We start from the raw sequence: 22,724 nt of genomic DNA, 5'->3' as shown, positions 1-22,724 counted from the left end.
GGAGAGGGAGAGGGAGAGGGAGAGGGAGAGGGAGAGGGAGAGGGAGAGGAGAGGGAGAGGGAGGAGAGGGAGAGGGAGAGGGAGAGGGAGAGGGAGAGGGAGAGGGAGAGGGAGAGGGAGAGGGAGAGGGAGAGGGAGAGGGAGAGGGAGAGGGAGAGGGAGAGGGAGAGGGAGAGGGAGAGGGAGAGGGAGAGGGAGAGGGAGAGGGAGAGGGAGAGGGAGAGGGAGAGGGAGAGGGAGAGGGAGAGGGAGAGGGAGAGGGAGAGGGAGAGGGAGAGGGAGAGGGAGAGGGAGAGGGAGAGGGAGAGGGAGAGGGAGAGGGAGAGGGAGAGGGAGAGGGAGAGGGAGAGGGAGAGGGAGAGGGAGAGGGGAGAGGGAGAGGGAGAGGGAGAGGGAGAGGGAGAGGGAGAGGGAGAGGGAGAGGGAGAGGGAGAGGGAGAGGGAGAGGGAGAGGGAGAGGGGAGAGGGAGAGGGAGAGGGAGAGGGAGAGGGAGAGGGAGAGGGAGAGGGAGAGGGAGAGGGAGAGGGAGAGGGAGAGGGAGAGGGAGAGGGAGAGGGAGAGGGAGAGGGAGAGGGAGAGGGAGAGAGGGAGAGGGAGAGGGAGAGGGAGAGGGAGAGGGAGAGGGAGAGGGAGAGGGAGAGGGAGAGGGAGAGGGAGAGGGAGAGGGAGAGGGAGAGGGAGAGGGAGAGGGAGAGGGAGAGGGAGAGGGAGAGGGAGAGGGAGAGGGAGAGGGAGAGGGAGAGGGAGAGGGAGAGGGAGAGGGAAAATCCCAAGCAGGTGGGATCCTGGAAATCAAGAGTCTCACACTCAACCAACTGAACCCCACAGGTGCCCTCTAACCAGATTTTTAAAACACCTTAAGAGCCATTTCCTGGGCCCTAAACAGAGCCTGCTGTGGGAAACTCCTATACAATTTTACAATTTCTTAAAGGAGCAATGCAAAACAAAACACTGCATTAACACTGAATTTCCCTTTCTTCTTTCCAAATATTCTCCAAATGTCCTTTAATAAGGACATATTGTATTCACAGTGGGGGAAAAAAAAGTATAAACACCAGGGGAAAAAACAGTGCAAACGAAGGAAACAGGCACCAACTTAAAAGCCGAATGCTTTAGCTGCCATCTCTACCACTCAGCTATAAATCTTAGAAGGGCAGAGGCTTTACCTGTTTTCCTCACAGCTGTTTTCGCAGGCCCTAACACAAACGCTGGAATGTAGCAGAAATAAAAGTTCAAATCAGGAATGCGTTCACCTGAGGTCCCATTAGCTACGATCCTTACGTATGTATGTCCATGGCTGTCAGGCTTGCGGAACAAAAAGCTGCCCCCAAACAAGCACCCTGACCCCATATTTATATCCACACAGCATCTTGGTTTAACCAAGTTCGATAAAGGCTTGCTGCAATGTAACTGAGGAGTGATCTAGAGTTACATTCCTTTTAAACCAGAATTCTTTTGACTACCTAGCTCCATATCCCAAGCCATTGGTAGCACACAGTTAAAAGCTAAGCCCCTCCTCACCTTGCCCTGCCTCAAGCAAAAGTATCAAGAGGACCCTCGCTCCCCCAGAATCAAAGGCTGTCACCATTCTCCCTTCCATCGGAAGCTAGAGAATATTCTGTGTAAGAATTCCTTATCAAGGACAGTAGCATAATACAACTAAGTAAGACATACATGTGTGACTGTCAACTCAAGCTTAATCTCAAACTTACTTGAAAAGACGAGAATAACTAATTTAAATAGCCTTTCAAGAAAAAGGCCACATCAATCACCTTTATAACACTTTTTCACCATTTAGAACAATGTCCAGTAGAGCTTTCTGCAATGATGGAACTGTCCTGCATGTGCTACCCAGTAAAGTGGCCACTAGTCCTATGTGGCTACTGAGCATTTGAAATGTGGCAATTGGACTAAAAAACTGAATTTTAAAATGTATTTAATTTTAATTTTTTTTTTTAATTTTTTTTTCTTTTAATGTTTATTTATTTTTGAGACAGAGAGAGACAGAGCATGAATGGGGGAGGGTCAGAGAGAGAGGGAGACACAGAATCGGAAGCAGGCTCCAGGCTCTGAGCCATCAGCCCAGAGCCCGACGCGGGGCTCGAACCCACGGATGCGAGATCGTGACCTGAGCCGAAGTCGGACGCCCAACCGACTGAGCCACCCAGGCGCCCCTAATTTTAATTATTTTAAATTTAAACAGCCACAGTAGTTAATGGCTACCCTGAGCTAATTACAGTTGTAATACCAGTACCGACTTCAAAAGTAGCAAAGCACAGAGGGACAAGGTTGGGTGATTTAAAAAGTGAGGAGTTGGTTCCTGCAAGACATGTTGCAGAAGGATTTTGGTGCGCTAAACTTTCTCCTCAGGATTCCAGGAAGAATTTTTTGAGAAACTGTAACTTATAAGAAGTGAGGCCAGGGGCACCTGGGTGGCTCAGTGGGTTAAGTGTTCAATTTCAGCTTGGGTCATGATCTCACAGTTCATGAGTTCGAGCCCTACATCAGGCTCTCTGGTGTCAGTGCAGAGCCTGCTTTGGATCCTCTGTGTCCTCTCTCAAAATAAACAAATATTTAAAAATTAAAAAAAAAAAAAAGTGAGTTCAGAGAATGCATAACATCTAGCTCCTGTCCCTTCTCCTACCAAAAAAATTAATAAAAGTCATAGTCTTTCAAATACACAGAGAGTAAAATTTAGTTTTCATCCCACAAACATCAATCCAGCTAAGACATTATGAAGCCCTAAAAATAAAAACTAAATGACAACGACTGCAAAGAGCTTGACTGAAAATCATGTTGGCCCTAGGAACTGGTTTTCCAAGTGCCGACAATAAGAGATTAACACTGAGTTTTACAGAGCCTCGATATTTCTGATGCTTACCACAAAAAAAACATCAACTCCTCTTTTCTGGATTCCTTGGTTTCAAAGCTTGCATCATACAAAGCATAGCGACAATCTTTTTCAGGAAGCATTCCCACAAAATGCTTGAAAGGATCGGTTATGGTTACACCAACATCTCCAACCAAGATCTCTTTCCCTTCTTCTACAATGATGCACTTTTTGTCTGCACTGAGACAAAAAATGACAGCCTTCTTTCTTTTCTTGATTTCTTCTGGTGTGGAGCACTTCCGAACTTTCATGTCATAAAAAATGCGACATACTTCATCTGCAACTTGCACTCCTGAGGCCTATAAGGGGGGGAAAAAAATCAGAAGGAAGCTTACAACTTTTATTGTGCCAAACATAACACTATGTAACTTTTTGTTATAGAATGGCGTGCACTTCAAATTTTTAAGAACTCATCATCCAACAGAAAAACAAAATCTAAGCTGTAATCACTAATTTCAGGCATTGAACTTTTAAAAAGATTACATACATAAAATATTCATCACTATTATATGGGAGTAAGAGAAGACTGAGTGACAGCAACCCCTCCTACCCTAAAACCTAGAAAAAGATGCTTCCTTGAGGTGGATTCTTTTCTTTTTGAAGAGGTTGTTCAGAGCCCTGCCGGGGACTAGTCATCTCCCAGTTTGGGTTAATGATACCCAAAATTCTTTTCATAATGCACAACAGAGGGACAGAATGGCTGGGTTGGGAAAATCCCAACCAATTAAAAAATTAAGTTTTATTTATTTATTTGAGAAAGAGAGAGGCCAAATGAGCACACACGCAGGGGAGGGGCAGAGGGAGAGGGAGAGAGAATCCCAAGAAGGCTCTGCACTGTCAGCACAGAGCCCAACTCAGGGCTCAATCCCACCAACCGTGAGATCATGACCTGAGCTGAAATCAAGACCCTAACTGAATGAGCCACCCAGGCACCCCTAAAATCTTCAAATTTTAAATTAAGATCAGGGTAACTAAAACTGAGACTAGACCTTAATTGTTTTGACCATGGAAATGATAATTAAGTGACAAGATAGTGGTATTAATGTAATCATCACACTGTAATACATAACTCTATCAAATCACTACCTTGTATATCTTAAGCTTACACAATGATATAGGTCTTTTATATTGCACATTTAAAAAAAGGGTAAGAAAATGTTTACTGCTATAGAAAGAAGACAGTTTAAGATCATACTGACCAGAAAAATAAGTTTTACCATGTTATACCTGCTATTCTGAAATGAGGAAGCAGTTACACATAATCTTCAGAGCAAAAAATCTAAAGCCAGTTTTTAATCTTTTCATCTTTAAGAAGTGTTCTATTTACACTAACTTCACTAGAGCCATAATTTTTAATGCTTCATTAACTACTGTGTTTTGCACGTTAGCTTTTCTAAAGCAAGATTTATGACCTTAACAGAATTTAAATACTAAACAATGCAAAATTAATGTCAAGTAATGTGATTAATAAAACTGCATATAAGATGAAAGGACAGCCCACATACGGGGAGAAAATATTTGCAAATCATATATCCAGTAAGGAATTTGTATCCAGAATATTATAAAAGTCCCTTATAACTCAAAAATTAAAAACACAACCCAAATTAAAGAGTTAAGGGATCTGAATAGACCTTTGCCAGAAAGATATAAAAAGGGTCAGTAAGCACTTGGAAGGAGTGCTCACCATCATTAGCCATTAGGGAAAAATATATCAAAACTACAAGGAACTACTGCTTCACACCCACTAGGACTAACAAAAAAGACGGCAGTAACAAATGCTGGTGAGGCTGTCGAAACACTAGAACCCTTCTACATTGCTGACAGAACCGCGAAACAGTGCAGCTGCTTCAGGAAATCATTTGGAAGTTTCTCAAAAAGTTAAACACAGAGTTAATACCTATCAAAGCCACTACTAGGTATAGGCACAAGAGAAATGAAAACGTATGTCCATATAAAAACTTGTACACGGGGGCACTTGGGTGGCTCAGTCAGTTAAGCGTCTGACTCTTGGTTTCAGCTCAGGTCATAATTTCATGGTCCTGAGATATAGCTGGGCGTGGAACCTGCTTAAGATTCTCTCTCCCTCTCTCTCTGCCCCTACCCCACTTGGGCGCACACACTCTCTCTCATACAAAATTTAAAAAATAAAATAAAACTTTAAAACTTTTACAGGAATGTTCAGATCAGCATGATTCATAATAGCTAAAAGGTAGAAAGACCCAAATGTTTACCAACTGATGAATGGACAAACAAAACGTGGTAGTATCCATACAGTGGAGTATTATCCAGCCATAAAAAAAATAAGGTGGCGTTACATGGTATAACATGGATAAACCTCGCAAAACATTATGCTAAGTGAAAGAAGCCAGATATAGAAGGCCATATATTGCATGATTCTATTTCTATGAAATGTCCAATATAGACAAATCCACAGACAGGAAGCAGATCAGTGGTTTCCAGGGGCTTAAGGGGGAAAAGGAATGGGGAGTGACCACTAACAGGCATGGGGTTTCTGTGATGTGATGTGATGTGATGTGATGTGATGTGATGTGATGTGATGTGATGTGCTGTGCTGTGCTGTGATGTGATGTGATGTGATGTGATGTGATGTGATGAAATGCTCCAGGATTTGACAGTGGTGATGGATGCACAAGTCTGAATATACTGAAAATAACTGAATTATAGTTTATGATATGTGAATTATATCTTAGTAATAAAGCTATTACTTTAAAAATGCATATAGGAATTCTGGGGATTAAAATATACTAAGATTCTAGCATGTACTTAATATTGAGGTAACTGGGCCATATAGTCATCTCATTTATTAAAAGAGCTCTAACACACTTCAATCCTATCCAATCCATATCTGATCATAATCTACTTCAATCCTATCTAATCTAATCCATTTTGTTTATAAACTTTTCACTCTAAATTAATGAAGTAGTAGAGAAAATTAAGACTACAAAACTACCTCAAAAGCGATACAATTTTATCACTTTCCTGCTTTTAAAAAACAATTTTCTTAAACCTTCTTTTACTGCTTTAAGAGTAGTATTGTTCTGATCTTCAACAGTTCATTTCTGTTAAACAAGAATCTTTATTTTGCTTTTTTGAACAGAGGTGAATAAAATGTCCAAAGTAACAAAGATTAATGAACACTAGAAAGAGCCCCCACTTCCTCTAACTCCCTAGTCCATATGCTGATCCATAAACCACAACTGACCAACCCATATTTAAAAGCATGAAGGAAACATTGGAAGTCTTATATACAACCAATCATTTGAATGTACCTGTCAATATCTAAGTGAATTCCCTCAAACAACACTTTAAATTCTGACTTGGAAATAAATCCTATTAATCACATACCAGTAATTGAAAACAAAGTCAATATGTATTCTGCAATTATAATGCAACTAATCTCAGCCAAATCTAGCTGTAATTTAGAGGAACCTTAAAAGCTTCAGTAAGGAGAAGTTTTGAGCTTTTCTCTATCAGAAAGGAGGTTTATGAAGGTTTCTGATGAAAGGAATACTACAGACACTTGTGCTTGAGGAAATTAACATTGAAGACTGTGAAGGAAAAACTGGCAAACACAATGAAAACAGGAAGACCACTTCTGAAGCAATTACAAATATCCAGAGTATGTTAATTTTAAAGACATCTAGGTGGAGATGACCAGTTAGCAGCTGGCAATGTGAGCATGTATCTGATAGGTATTTTGGACTATAATCAATATCTTAGAGGCACTACCATTAAGTAGCAAAAGAGTAGCAAGTCAAGGGGACTAAGAAGAAATGATCAGGAAACCATAAAGAAAAAGTTAGAAGGGAGAAAACAGCATCCTAGAAGCCACGAGAGAGTGGCCAGAAGGGGTCAACAATACCAAAAACTCTGAAGCTTGAGAATGACTGAAACAGACCACCAAGTTTGGCAATTGAGTTTCTATGCATTTCAGGAGATTGGAGGAATGGGCAGAAGTCCAGGGTAATGGGCTGAAGATTTACTGGGGTAAACTGAGGAGTTAAAGACAGAAGGCACAAGATGGTTAATGGCAAAGGGAAAATAGTGTGCTAACTTTACAGAAATTGTCTTAGGACTGGGGAAATCTGACCATACTAAAAGTTTAAGAGTTTGAAGGAACAAGAGGAGGAAAACCAAAACACCAAAGGCGGGAGGAATATATATATATATGTGTATATATATATATATATATATATATATATATATATATATATGTGTGTGTATATATATATATATATATATATATATACATACACACACACACACACATATACATACACACATATATATATGTGTGTATACATATATATACATATATATATATGTATACACACACACACATACATACATATATATATGGAGGGGAGAGAGAGAGAGAGAGAAAGAGTACTTAAAGTCATCAGACACTTATAAATCACAAAAATTCTATGAGATGACGGGATCATCAGTCTTAGAAAAGAATATACAAATATCCCTTGATTTTCCAAAGTTCAAGTTATACCACTTTACTTTTATGAAAGACCTGCCATTAGTATGTTTTTGCAGACCAAAAGAAATCTAAAGATTTTCACTTTTACAAAAAAAAAAAAAAAAAAAAGGCAAATAGCAAAACTAGTGTTCAGCATTTGTATGGAAGCAGTCCATACCCCCGAGCAGTGAGTGGCCCTGTCAAGCTCCTTGGCCAGATCTACACTCAGCATTTCCTCATCAAGACACCATAGCTTTAAACAGTGTCTGTGGGCATGTGTGCTTTATCTTGATTTATTTTGTTCATTTGTTATCAAGGTGTGTCCTAAGGTATCAGAAGAGCCTAAGAAAAAAGGTCATGTTTTTGGGTCTGCAAATGCTCAAAAGTTTTTCCATATAAATTTTTTTTTTGTTTGTTATTTTTTTTTTAATATTTGACAGAGAGAGAGAGAGACAGAGCACAAACAGGGGAGAGGTAGAGAGAGAGCGAGACACAGAACCCGAAGCAGGCTCTGAGCTGTCAGCACAGAGCCCTACACGGGGCTCGAACCCACCAACTGTGAGATCACGACCTGAGTCAAAGTCGGATGCTTAACCAACTGAGCCACCCAGGCACCCCAAGTTTTTCCATATAAATTAATGGTAATTGCTACACCATTCTGGCTTATGAAAGGTTTCAAAGGATCACTCTACTTTTGGATAGTGGGGGGAACCTACACATTTTTCCCTCTAAAAGAGTAAAAGGGGAGGGTAACTGTTTCGAGAAGGAAGATACACTGCTAAAAACTGTACTTGAAAGGCTCTATTTTCTCCGTGAAGTATAAGCTAGAAGAAGTAGAGCAGGGGTTTGAGGGCATATTAGGTAAAGATTTAGAACAGCTGTTACAAGGAGTTCCCAAGGGGATCACCTGAGGACAAGCAAAGAGGCTCTGAGGACATCTAAAGGTCAGCTGAGGTCAGAGAGGGTGACAGTAGAGCAATCTGGCAGTACTGAGATGCTGATGGCAGTTAGGTGGAAAGGAAGGACTCTGCATTCTCCCTAGGAGATTTTATCACGCGTAAGGTTTCAATCATCTAATCCAAATGACTCACACATTATTCAGATTTCTGCCTGACCTGGAAGCCTTTACACCCAATTTCCTATCTAAAATCTCCAGCTGCATGACTCAAAAGAGATCGGACGCTCAGCATGTCCAAAGTCCTCTTCTAGCCAGTTTTCCTTTCTCAGTACATACCACCATCCGGGTTACATAGGCTCCAAACCTAAGAGATATCCTCAACACTTCTTTCTCCCTCACCACATTCAGCCCTTTGGTTTTTTGTATCTTTTCCAAGACCTTCGGCTCTCTCCATCTCTGTTGCCACTCTTCCAGCCCAAGCCACCACTGCCTGTTATCTGACTGCTATAATAACCTCCCAAGTGGTTGCAGGGGAGAGAGATCAAGATTATGTATACACCACACTGCTTCCTCCTCATGAGCACACAGGAAGACTACATTCCCCAGCCTCCCTTGCAAGTTCAGCGGGCAGCCATGGAGTTCTGCTTAGCAAAAGCTGTACACAGTACTACAAATGACTTCTAGCCCTGGCTCTTTAACAGTGATCTTCAAGCTCTGTCTTCTCCTGACAAGAGGACCTTGGTGAACACACTTCAAGACAGAAGAAGGCTGCCCGACTCCCCTGAACTCCACGAGATAGAGAGTAGTATTTTCTGTGTCAAGTCACCGAGACTTTGGGTTTAATACGTTATTGCAGTTGTTCAAATACAACAGACTGCCCATGCCCACTGCTGATCCCCTCCACCTCCAATTCATCTTCTACACTGCAGCCAGAGATCTGAAACACAAATCTTATCTCCATGCTTAAACATTTCAATGGCTCTGCATTGATCTGAGGGTAAAAGCTGTAATAATTCTTTAACATCCACTGGTCCTACCCAGCTCTCCAGCCTTATCTTATACCCCATGAACTCTGTAATCTCACCATCCTGGCCTTCTTTCGGTGGTTTATATTGGCCATGCTCCCTCCCACCTTTGCTCTTACCTTACACTCTAACAGCACTTCCCTACCCCTCTTTGTCTAATTCCCTCAGCTCAATTCTCACTTTGCAAAAAAGTTGTCTGGGTCAAAACCACTATAACATCTATGACACCATGAATACCATGTACTCTATCCCATAGCACTTACCACAGTTTCAACGTGTTTTTATTTATTTATTTATTTATTTATTTATTTATTTATTTAGAACGAGCACATGCATGTGAGGGACAAAGAAAGAGAGGGAGTGGGGCGCCTGGGTGGCTCGGTTGGTTAAGTGGCCGACTTCGGCTCACGTCATGATCTCATGGTCCGTGAGTTCAAGCCCCACGTCAGGCTCTGTGCTGACAGCTCAGAGCCTGGAGCCTGTTTCAGATTCTGTGTCTCCCTCTCTCTGACCCTCCCCTGTTCATGCTCTGCCTCTCCCTGTCTCAAAAGTAAATAAAACGTTAAAAAAAAATTTTTTTTTTTTTAAAAAGAAAGAGAGGGAGAGAGAATACCAAGCAGGCTCTGTGCTATCAGCGTGGAGCCCAACTCAGGGCTCAAACCTACAAACCGTGAGGTCATGCCCCGAGCCGCAATCAAGAGTCAGCCGCTTAACTGCCTGAGCCACCCAGGCACCCCTTTTTATTAAGTTTTTAATTTTAATTCCAGTACAGCTAACATGCAATATTATATTAGTTTCAGGTGTACAATTAGTTATTCAACAATTCTATACATTACTCAGTGCTCGTAAGTGTACTCTTTAATCCCGATCGCCTACTGCACCCATTCCCCCACCCTACACCCCTCTGCAACTGACTTATTTCACTTAGCATTATACTCTCTACTCCATCCATATTGTTGCAAATGGCAAGATTTCATCCCTTTTTATGGCTGAATATTCCTGTGTGTGTGTGTGTGTGTGTGTGTGTGTGTGTGTGTACACACCACACCTTTATTCATTCATTTATCAATATACACTTAGGCTGCTTCCATATCTGGGCTATTATAAATAATGCTGCTATGAACACAAGAGTGCATATATTCCTCTGAATTAGTATTTTTGTATTTTTTGGGTAAGTACCTTCGATGTTCTCTAAGATTATTAAATAATGACTGTCTCCCCAAATAGGCTGTAAGTTACTTTAGACTGTGTCTGCTTTCGTTCACTGCTGCATTCCTCTGAGGAAATCAAAGATTTCCCAAGACCCCCAAGAAAGCTTATTTGACCACTGAAGAAGATAAAGACAGCATACATAAAGCTTCAATACTTGGTAAAACTTACATTATTCCTTGATAAAGAAAGCAGAGATTAAATGAGGGGTCAGAGGGATGCAGGGAGTCAGGGAGGATTCCACATGTAAGCTGACTTAAAGCACTCCAAAATAAGGTTGAAAGAAGGAAGACAGTTCCTGACAAAGCAAACCTGGCACAAACAATAAGAGAGGAGGATACAGGAAGAGAAAATGCAGATGTGGACTGGCTTCAAGTGGAAGAGGCCATGAATAGTAGGCTGAGTTTGGAGACACTGGATATTTTTAAAGAGAAAAGAGGACCAGCCAAAAGGCTCATTCGGTAAGCAAGGCAAGAGGTACCCAAGGCCTTCAGCAGTGTAGTGGGAACAGTACAAGGAGGCGACTGGGTGCCGGTACTGTGAAGGTGCAAACAATTGCACTTGACAACAACTGGCTGAGAGAGGAAAGGTAGAAAGGAAGGAGTCAGAATAAAGTATAGTTCGGTGATTAGCGTTTCATCAAATGCTTACTTTCTCACATCTTTCCAGATGGCAGCTTCAGAGGCTTTGATGTTAAAAAAGTATGGTCTTCTATAGCTAGTAGTGTTGTAGTACTAAATTCTGCCCATGAAAGTAATAAAAAGTCCACCAGGTAAAGTGTATACTTTTAATACTACGGAACTATATACTATCCAACTGTAATAAATAAATATGCTTGGATCTGTTACACCCAGTATACCCCTGAAATTGCACAGATATGGAAGATAAAACAAATGGCCCCTTGATTCTTGATAATGATTTTATAAAGTATAACTAAAACCATGAGGTCAGACAGGGCAACAGGGAGTGCTGGTCTTAGCGCCCAGGACTCCTCTCAACAAGCTGGGAGCTCTTTTACCCTTGATTCGGGGAGTGAAGAGTGCACTGAAAAGCTGAGATAAACATTAGCAGGAGGGGAAAATATGAAATACTCTTAAGTAACTATAGTTTATTAACATCTTGAGGCCAAAAGAAGATAACCTGAGGGGCACCTAGGTGGCTCAGCAGGTTGAGCATCCAACTCTTAATTTCAGCTCAGGTCATTATCTCACAATTCACAAGATCGAGCCCCATATTGGTGCTGCACGGACAGCAAGGAGCCTGCTTGGGATTCATTCATTCATTCTCTCTCTCTCTCTCTCTCTCTCTCTCTGTCCTGCACCCCACTCACGCTCTCTCTCTCAAAATAAAAAAAGTTGAAATTAAAAAAAAGTTGAAATTAAAAAAAAAAGTTGAAATTAAAGCACCAGAATTTTGAAATAATGAATCCAGATTACAAAGTGTTTTAATGTTTTTTATTTTAGAGAGAGAGAGAAAATATGAGCAGGGGAAGGGCAGAGATAAGAGAGGGAGACAAAGAATCCCAAGAAGGTTCCATGCCATCAGCGTGGAGCCTGATGTGGGGCTCGATCCCAAGCACCACAGGATCATGACCTGAGCTGAAATCAAGAGCTGAACGCTTAACTGAATGAGCCACCCAGGGGCTCCTACAAAGTTTTCTAGTACCAATAAGGATAGGGGCAATTCTCCCTCTCCCTCTGCCCCTTCCCCAGCTCACATGCACTCTTTTCTCTAAAATAAAAAAAAGGGTAACTTCATTTTATGTAATATTACACATTACCATTCCATATGAATTTTATAATTAATTGGGAATATATGTTTTAAATAAAGTCAGATATGTAATTTTTTACTTTACTATGTTCTCTTTCTCATAAACAGAATTTGGAAGATTTAATCTTAGAAGACTTTTTAAACAGAGGAGAAAGCATACTGAATCTCTTACTCAAATCTTGTAACAATGAGCAAGTTAGTTAGCTTCTCTAAACCTCACTTTCATCATCTGCAAAATATGAGTCATGATCATCCTACCTCAAGAGGACTGAACACACAATACAAGTAAATCACCTAAATACAGTGCCTGTCAATGGTACCATTCAGTAACTGAGGAGTCATGTTATTCTTAACCAGAAAACCTGGTCAGAGCTTCTTCAACTCCTTTTAGCTACCAATGTGGCTAATTTTTAATGAAGCCTTTGGGGAGTGGAAGGCTATGGATAGAAGAAATCCAGACAGGGGTGCCTGGGTGGCTCAATTGGTTGAGCATCCGACTTTGGCTCAGGTCATGATCTCGCGATCTGTGGGTTCGAGCCTCGTATCGGGCTCTGTGCTGACAGATCGGAACCTGGAGCCTGCTTCGGATTCTGTGTCTCCCTCTCTCTCTGCCCCTCCCCCGCTCATGCTCTGTCTCTGTCAAAAATAAGTAAAACATTAAAAAAAAAAGAAAAGAAAAGAAATCCAGACAGCTTAAAACTTGTATTTGAAACAGTCATTTCCATCTGTTCCCTGATAACCAGAACTACAAACTAAACCATACTGACATTTGACGTATGTTTCCTCTTCCGTCCCATAACTACTGAATGGCTGCAGAGCAAAGACACGCAAGGGCAAAGCTTAACAGCCCTCTCAAACAGTCACAATTCAGTTACACTACCTCTTACTATGCTGCTAGGCAGAGCTACCACTTACATGCCTAAGTCAAAAAAATCTACAGTGATGAAAACTGGGGCCTGTGGGGCAAGGTAAAAGGCTGTTCTAAAATTTGTCCCTACCCTAGTATATATCAGCCAAGCAAGCACATAGCAAATCCTCAATCACTTAAGTTCAAAATATCTGGAGCTGTTAAGTACAGTTTTAAAGATTGTGCCTTGCTTAAGGGTGCAAGACAAGAGCTAAATTCAAGTTCATGGTCCACTAGCCAAGGGATGTGCCTGCAGGGCTTCAATTGTTTGAAGGAGTGCCATCTACCAGTCTCCTGAGGCCACATCACCAGAGGGAACACCATTCCGTAATTTGCACAAAGTAACTACGTAAACTATCGGCAATCCAGAAAGAAATCCAAGTTAACTCTCTGCCTTAATACACTCATTCATTCCTGAAAACAATTTCCAACTACGGAAGTCCTTCATTCACCTCATAGCAAGGCACAGTGTCCTTGAGACAGCCTACACAGACTGAACAGCAATTCTACCAGCTATATGTTACTTTTATTTTAAAGAGTTCCGCTAAAACAAATTTTATGTTTATACCTTACTCAGTAGGGAAAAAATTCAATCAATATCCTAAACTCTATGAAACGCTACCCACACCCCATCAAAAGAAAACAGAAAACAAAACCTTACAGAAGTCATCTCAACAGTGAAAGTGGATTAGATACAATGCCTAGCTGCATAAAGTAATCCATGTCATTCGTACTGTGCGCAATTGTATAGACAATGCTAACCAGATTTGTCAACTGATTTCCCGCCACAACTGGGAAGCAGAAAGTCAGAAGGGGAGGGTAGGAAGAGTGGGAACAATAAGTTTTATAAGCATGGTAGAGAAAATAAAACTCCCCACTTCTCACTAAAGGACTAGACAGAAAAATGGGAGGTAGGAGGGCAAGCCAGGGACAGTAAACACACTGGCAGACAGTCTTATGCTTTTACTGTTTTCTTTTTAGAGTTTCCAACTTTCTTCAGGATAAAATCCATGCCATATCAAGCTCTTTATGGCCTACTGCTGCAGCCTCTTTTCCCACTTGTTCCTGACACATTCCCCTTAATTCCAGCCATGTACAATTCTTTGCGATTCTCTTGAATACACCATGTTCTCTTGAAATGCTTCATCATCCTTCTCTTCATCTGGTTAAATCCCTCAGGGCTCAGCTCAGGCATCACATCCTCTGGAAAGGCAACTCTTACTTGGTCCTTCAATCACCACCTCTAATCTAAATCACATGATCCTTCTATGTACTGACACGAAATACAATTATTTCTATCACAGTACTACCTACTACTGTGATTAACTGTCTATTGTTTGTGTGATTCTCACTTAGTGCTCCTTAACTCAGGATCTTTTTTTTCAACCCTACTTCAAATCAGAACTATCATCTACTTTCACAGGTTTTGAAAAATGATTATCCCATAAAATTTTTACAAAATGTACCATCGCCTTCAGGGTATTTTTTTCCATCCTTTATAGTACAATTCTTCAATTTATACCAAGGAAAATCATCCATCTCAAAACTTTAGTATTTTCAGGAAAAAATAAAGCAAAAAAAAAAACCTCTAAGTAATTTTTATTGATCTCTATTGGAATGTTTTGGTCTTGATGAGATCTGCTATTATGGTCTTTTTCCTAAAGATACAGAACTTTAGTCCTGTGAAATACTGTTTGCATAAATCCTCATAACTGATAAAGAAAGTTGTAAAGAGAAAAAAATTTTACACTATTTGACTTATAAGTGACAACTCATTACCTACCACATCATGAAAACATGAAGGTCTTCATGATAATACTGAAAGAGTTCTTTTGAGCTATAAATTGGCATATAACATTAATCTCAAGTGCACAGCATGATTCAATACTTGTGTACACTGTGAAATGATCACCACGATAAGTCTAGTTAACATCCATCACCACACAGTTACAATTCTTGTCTTATAAGAACTTTCAAGATTTACTCTTCTGGCAACTCTCAAATATGTAATACAGCATTATTAACTATAGACACCATGCTGTACATTACATCCCCATGACTTATTTGATAACTGGGAAATGTGTACCTTTCGACCACCTTCAACCATTTGACCATCTTTAACAACCATCAATCTGTTTTCTGTATCTAGGAGTTCAGGGTGGGGGGTGTTTTGTTTTGTTTAGATTCCACATACAAGTGAGATCATCCAGTATCTGTCTTTTTCCCTGTGACTTATTTCACTGCACATAAGTTCCACCCATGTTGTCACAAATGACAATATTTTTTTCTATGGTTAAATAATATTGAAGAATTCCTGTGTGTGTGTGTGCGCACACGCGTGCCACATTTTCTTATCCAGTCATCAATCCGTGGACATTTAGGTTGCTCCCATGCCTCGGCTACGGTAAATAATGCCGCAATGAACATGGGGGTGCATTTATCTCTTCAAATGTTTTTGTTCCCTTTGGACAAATACCCAGAAGTGGAGTTGCTGGTAGTTCTATTTTTAATTTTTTGAGGAATCTCCATATTGTTTCCCATAATAGCTGTATCAATTTACATTCCCACTAACAGTGCACCAGGGTTCCCTTTCCTCCATATCCTCATCAACACTTGTTATTTCTTGTCTCTTTGATAATAGCCATTCAACATATATATGGTCAATTCATTTACAACAATGAAGCCAAGAACATACACTGGAAAAAGGACAGTGTTTTCAATAAATGGTGTTGTTAAACTGGACAGCCACATACAAAAGAATGAAACTGGACCACTGTCTTATACCATACACAGAAATTAACTCAAAATGGATTAAAGACCTGAATGTTAAGACCTGAAGCAGTTAACACTAGAATTAAAAAACAGGAGATAGGCTCCTTCACATAGGTCTTTGTGATTTTTTCGTTTAACACCAAAAGGCAAGGCAATAAAAGCAAAAATAAACAAGTGGGACTACATCAAACTAAAATGCTTCTGCACAGCAAAGGAAACCATCAACAAAATTAAAAGGCAACCTACGAAATGGGAGAAAATTTTGGCAAATCATATATCTGATAAGGGGTTAATAGCCAAAACATATAAATAACTTACACAACTCAATAGCAAAAAAGGCCAACAATACAATTTAAAAATGGGCAGAGGATCTAAATAGACATTTTTCTTTTTTTTTTTTTTTTAATTTTTTTATTTTTTTTATTTTTGGGACAGAGAGAGACAGAGCATGAACGGGGGAGGGGCAGAGAGAGAGGGAGACACAGAACCGGAAACAGGCTCCAGGCTCTGAGCCATCGGCCCAGAGCCCGACGCGGGGCTCGAACTCACAGACCGCGAGATCGTGACCTGGCTGAAGCTCGAACTCACAGACCGCGAGATCGTGACCTGGCTGAAGTCGGACGCTTAACCGACTGCGCCACCCAGGCGCCCCTAAATAGACATTTTTCCAAAGACCTGGATGACCAACAGATGAGCAAGTGCTCAACATTAGTAATTATCACAGAAATGCAAATTAAGACCACAATGAGATATCACCTTAACTCTTAGTATCTTTATCAATTCCCTGTCCAACATATACACACAATCTCCCATCTACCCAGAATTGTGAAGCTGCCTAATGTTTACTTAACCAATACAAGTTCTCTCCTTAGTATTGTTTTAAAAGTGACAAATTATCATTTTTTAAAACTGATATATAAGTACCGTTTAATTTCTGAATGCTGAAGAGACATTAATGTGTAAAACGACCAATATGCAAAGAACATAACCTTTAAGAAATCAATATCCCATAAAGCACATTGACACATTTCACAAGTTGTGCAATCTACACCCTTGTTAAATAGGTGTTTGATTCCACAATTGAAAAACTAAGGGCACTATTTAATAATAAGGTGTGTATCTATCAGTAGTAGCTTTACCAAGGTGGAGAGAATGACTATTTCAAGCCATTTATCAATATTAGGAAAAGAAAAAGATCTCATTGGCCTTACTCTTCACTAAGACAGGAAACAATTAAAAAAGGACTCTATTCCTCAACTGGGGAACAGAATACTACCCACAGTAAAAAGGAGAAACTGCTGATGCACAAATGCTTTATGCTAAGTGAAATGAGGCCTAACTCAAAGTATCTGCTTGGGTAATTCCATTCGTAGGACATTCTTGCAAAGGTGAAATTATAGGGACAAAAAACAAATCAGTGGTGGTTGGTGGGAAGAAAGATTAACAGAAGAAAAATTTTTGGAGTGAAGGAACTATGCTGACTGTCATGGTAGTTACACAACTGTATACATTTGCAAAAACTGAAAAACTTACACTAAACACGGTGACTTTTCCTTAACATAAATTATCCTGAATGGAAGAAATTATACATTACTTCTAGTCTTTACTTCAAGTAACAATATAAAAAATATTCCACTCCCATTTGAGAAAGATCATTTTGAACACATAATAAGCTAAAGGCAAAAGATTTCTCTTTGGTTTAACAATTTGGCTTCTCTCTGGATAATTAGCTAGTATGTCAATGAACCTAAGAGAGGAAACAGATTTGATGTTGTTGGTTAACCTTTTTTCCCATGGTCGCACTCCATTTCTAAGCCCTACCAGCCCCTCCTTAAATGTGTATTTCAAATCTATTCCTTCTTCTCTACTCTTAACATCTCATATCACTCTCAAGATTAAAAATATTCACCAATTCCAAAGCACCTACAAGGTAAAGTCCATATTCATTAACAGAGCATAGAAGGCCCTTTATTATCAGAACCAACCTACTTTTCCAGAGTCATCTTCCACCATTAAGTAACTGTTTAACTCACTCTTAGCTTTCAGAAAGCAATTAGGCCATTTAATTTAAGAGCCTTAAAATAATCCAAACCCTTTGACACTTTAACCTGGTAATTTCACTTCGAGAAGTTTATTCTGGGGGAATAATCTGCATACTAAAAACCAGATAGTTCAAACAGAAACAGGAGAATTGCAAAGTATAATATATCCACAGGACAGTTATGTTATGTAGACAGTTATGTAGACATGTCTTTTCAGTTCACTTGGTATATAACTAGGGGAGAAAGTGCTGGGGTCAATGGCAACTTCCAAGCTTAACCTTTTAAAGAACCGGCAAAGCATTTTCCAAAGTGGCTGCACTACTTCACATTCATTCCCACCAGCAATGTATGAGGGTTCCTACTTTTCCACAGCTTTGCCAACATTTATTACTCTTGTCTTTTCTATTATAGCCATCTTAGTGGGTACGTAGTAGTGCCTCGTTGTGGTTTTGATTTGCATTTCCCTAATGGCTAATGATTTTGAGCATTGTTTCGTGCGCTTATTGACTATTTGTATATCTTCCTTAAGGAAATGTCTATTCAAAGCCTTTGTCTATATGACTGGATTGCCTTTTTACTACTGAGTTGAGATACTCCTTGATATATTCTATTTTTTTTTAATTTATCTATTTATTTTGAGAGAGTGTGCACAGTAGGGGCAGAAAGATAGAGACAGAGATAGAGACAGATAGAGACAGAGAGAGACAGAGAGAGACAGAGAGAGAGAGAGAGAGAGAGAGAGAGAGAGAGAGAGAGAGAGAGAGAATCCCAAACAGGCTCCACACTGTCAGTACAAGGAGCCTAATGTGGGGCTGAAACTCACGAACCTGGGAGATCATGACCTGAGCCAAAATCAGGAGCCACCCAGGCACTCTGTACACTTTGATATATTCTAGATTCAAGCTCCTTGTCAGACATGATTTGCAAATATTTTCTCCCATTCCATGGGTTGCATTTTTGCTTTCTTGATGGTGTTCTCTGATGCAAGAGTCTTTAATTCTAGTGGCTCAGTCTTGGTTTCCGCTCAGGTCATGATCTCACAGTTCAGGAATTCAAGCCCGACATTGGGATCTGCACTGACAGTGCAGAGCCTGCTTAGGATTCTCCTTCTCACCCCTCTCTCTCTGCCCCTCTCGCACTGTCTCTCAAAAAAAAAAAAAAAAAAAAAAAGCATTGCATTCTAATAAAGTCCAATTGTTCTATTTTTCTCTGGTCACTTGTGCTCTTGCTTATAAATGCCAAGAACATTGCCCAAACCCCTCTTCCAAAAAACAAACAAAAAAACCCTGTCTAACCCAAACTCATAAAGATCTATGCCTACATTTTCTTTTGGGAGTTACACAGCTTTAGCTCTTACATTTACATCTAGAAGCCACTTTGAGTTAAATTCTGTATATAGTGTGAAGCAGGGATCCAAATTCATTCTTTCACATGTGGATATCCAGTTGTGCCAGCACCACTTGTTGAAGACACTATTTCCCCCCGCACTGAATTACTCGGCACCCTTGTCACACTGGGACATGAGAAATAAAGGATATAAAACTGTTACAGATAAACTCCACTGTGTGAGAAAAATCTATATTGACGATCTCTGGATATTCACTTTCTCCCTTACTTCCATTATAGTACTTATTACAATCTGCAATTATCTTATTCATGTGTTTACTTATTCCTTACCTATCTCCCCCATTAGAATGTATACTTCATAGGGACAGGGACTTAGTCTTGTATACTGTTGAATCTCCAAAGCCCACTACAGTACCTGGTTCCTAAAAGGTACCAAGCAATTATTTACTGAAATAATGAGGATACATTTAAAAATGATCCGGAAGAAAATGCACCAAGTGTTAATACTTTGGTTGGAATTGTCATTACAAGTAAATTTTTAATGTTTTACAATGTACATACATTATTATAATAACCACATATGAAATCAGGTACTCTAAAAATGGAAAATACCTCTGGATCAATTTGTTATTCCTCAAAGTTCTAAGAACCTCACTCTTTGCCAAACGATCTTATTTTAGATTCTTTTCTAGTCCCCAGCACAATGACACCACCAACTACCAACTACCTAACACCTCTGGTCTTAAGAGTAAGTTATCCTTGATGTCTTTCTCTTAAACCACACACCCAAATTATCAGTCGGTCCTGTCAGCTCTACCTCCAAAATATGTATCTGATCTAAGCACTGCTCATTTGCCCACTCCTAACAATTCCAATCCAAGCCACCACCATCAACTGGATGAACAGCAACAGTCTGTTACTCTTTGTCCCACTTGCACATCTCCACAGGAGTCAACTCTATCTTATGCCACTACTTAACACCTTAACACCTCCCCCCACCACACACGCAATAGCTTCCTCGAGCAATGAGAATTAAATTCACGTTCCTGACGTTGGTCTGTAAGCTCTTCCTGTTCCAGCTCTCGCCAACAATCCATTTCCTACTTTTCTGTCCCCCTTTTACTGAATTCCAGCTACACAAACCTTTTTTTGTCCTTGGCATGTCAAGTTCGTTCTCTTCTCAAGGCCTTTCTACTTATAGAGTTCCTTCGGCCTGAACTGCTCTTCACATGGTTATTTTTTGCCATGCAAGTCTTAGCTGAAATGTCACCTCCTAAGAGGCCTTCCCTAACAATCTGGCTAAAAGAAGCCAACTCTTCTAGCACTGCCTATTGATGACACTATTTCCTCCGTACCACTTAACAATTCTCTGACATGATCTTGCCATTTTGTTTTTCTCTCCCCGTCCCCTGCCCCATTAGAAGGTAGCTTCTACAAATAGAGGACTTTTTTAGTACTATATCCCTAGTACCTGGATCAGTTTTTAGTCCATAACAAGTTCTCAATTATTTATTGAATAAATGGTTGCTATTCTAAATCTTGAGGGTGAAGAACTGTTTGATTATACATTAATTTCTTTGGGAAAAATACTAAGAGTGGAAGACAAGATATTTTTACATTAAGAATTAAATCACCTGAGACACTACCTCACATCAGTAAGAATGACTAGTATCAAAAAGACCAGGAATAACAGGTGTTGGCAAGGATGTGGAGAAAAGAGAACTCTCAGGCACTTTTGGTGGGAATGCAAATTGGTGCAGCCACTATGGAAAACACTATGGAGGTTCCTCAAAAAGTTAAACATACAGCCCAGTAATTCCACTTCTGGGTATTGACCAAAAGAAAACAAAAACACTAACTTCATTAAAAGATACATGCACCTCTACATTTACTGCAACATTATTTACAACAGCCAACATATGGCAACAACTTAAGTATCCATTGATAAATGGATAAAATGATGTATATGTACACACACAGATTACTCCACTGTACAAAAAAATGAAATCTTGCCATTGACAACAACACAGATGGTCCTACAGGGTATTATGCTAAGTGAAACAAGTCAGGGAAAGACAAATACCATATGATTTCACTCATAGGTGGAATCTAAAAAACAAAGCAAACAAAAACAGACACAGACTCATACACAGAAAACAAACTGGTAGCTGCCAGAGGGGAGGAGGATGGAGATGGGTGAAATAAGGGAAGGTGATTAAGAGGCACAAACTTCCAGTTATAAAATTAAAAAAAAAATTAGTCACAGAGATATAAAGTACAGCATAGGGAATATAGTCAATAGCTTTGTAGGACAGACAATAACCACTTACAGTGAATATTTCCTAATGCAGGTAACTGTCACATCATTATGTTGTTATACATGTGAAAATAACATAAATTGTATGTTAACTATACTTCAATTTCTAAAGTCAAGTTACCTGAAAAATAAAATTTAAAAGTAGACCATAAAATAAAGTTGATCATATATAATTTAAACAAAATTAGTTTTAAAACTAATAAAACAATTGGAAACATGTTCTAATGCATTCCCTTCCACCCTTTTCATTGTATCTACAATTGCTGAAGCATGTGATGGTATAATCAGAATATAAAGAAAAAAAGACTGTTAATCTAATTAGGATCTAGGGGTGCCTGGGTGGCTCAGTCAGTTGAGTGTCCGACTTTGGCTCATGTCATGATCTCATGGTTCACAGGTTCGAGCCCTGTGTCAGACTCTATGCTGACAGCTCAGAGCCTGGAGCCTGCTTTGTGGATTCTGTCTCCCTCTCTCTGCCCCTCCCCTGCTCATGCGTGCGCGCACGCGCTCTCTCTCTCGCTCTCTCTCTCTCAAAAATAAATAAAACATTAAAAAAAATATTTTTAAGTAATAATGAGGATCTAACGTTGTTTAATGTCATTTCATCCAACACTGATAAGCACTTTACTATATACCAGGCACTGCTTTTAAATTACTTATATGCATCACCCAAATGCTGTGATGGTAGGTACTCCCATTTGGAGAAATAATGAAATCGAGGCATAGCATAATCAGTAACTTACCTAAGGTCACAGATAGTAGGTGGCAGAGCCAAGATTCAAAAACCCTAGGTAGCCCCACTCCAAGCCCATGCTCTTAACTGCTTCTCAGTATAGTTTAACAGAAATGATAACAATACCTACCTCACTGGGTTACTATAAAAACTGAGAGAAAGTATAACACAATGCCTGTCACATATTAAATACTTATAAATTTTTAAAGACATTATTTCTTGTTCTTTCATTTGTTAGGCTTTCAAGTACTTTTCTATGGTTCAGGATGCCTCAATGAGCATCAAATACCATTATTGTTTCATTTTCAAGGGAAGAAAGGGAGC

The 22,724-nt window shown here is 39.8% G+C and overlaps 1 protein-coding gene across 1 annotated transcript in view; it reads right to left on the bottom strand.

The window, feature by feature from the left end:
* The window catches only part of DSTN (destrin, actin depolymerizing factor), a 35,545-nt gene that overhangs the window by 5,033 nt on the left and 7,788 nt on the right, over positions 1-22,724 (bottom strand). The window contains exon 2 of the mRNA XM_042980944.1: positions 2,883-3,190. Within this exon, the coding sequence (XP_042836878.1) occupies positions 2,883-3,190 (308 nt within the window). The remainder of the gene's footprint in view (positions 1-2,882; positions 3,191-22,724) is intronic.

The sequence above is a fragment of the Panthera tigris genome, chromosome A3, assembly GCF_018350195.1.
Source record: "Panthera tigris isolate Pti1 chromosome A3, P.tigris_Pti1_mat1.1, whole genome shotgun sequence".
In the NCBI taxonomy this organism is placed as follows: Eukaryota; Metazoa; Chordata; class Mammalia; order Carnivora; family Felidae; genus Panthera; species Panthera tigris.
The sequence above is the reverse complement of the archived record's forward strand: the minus strand, read 5'-3'. Positions and strand labels throughout refer to the sequence as shown.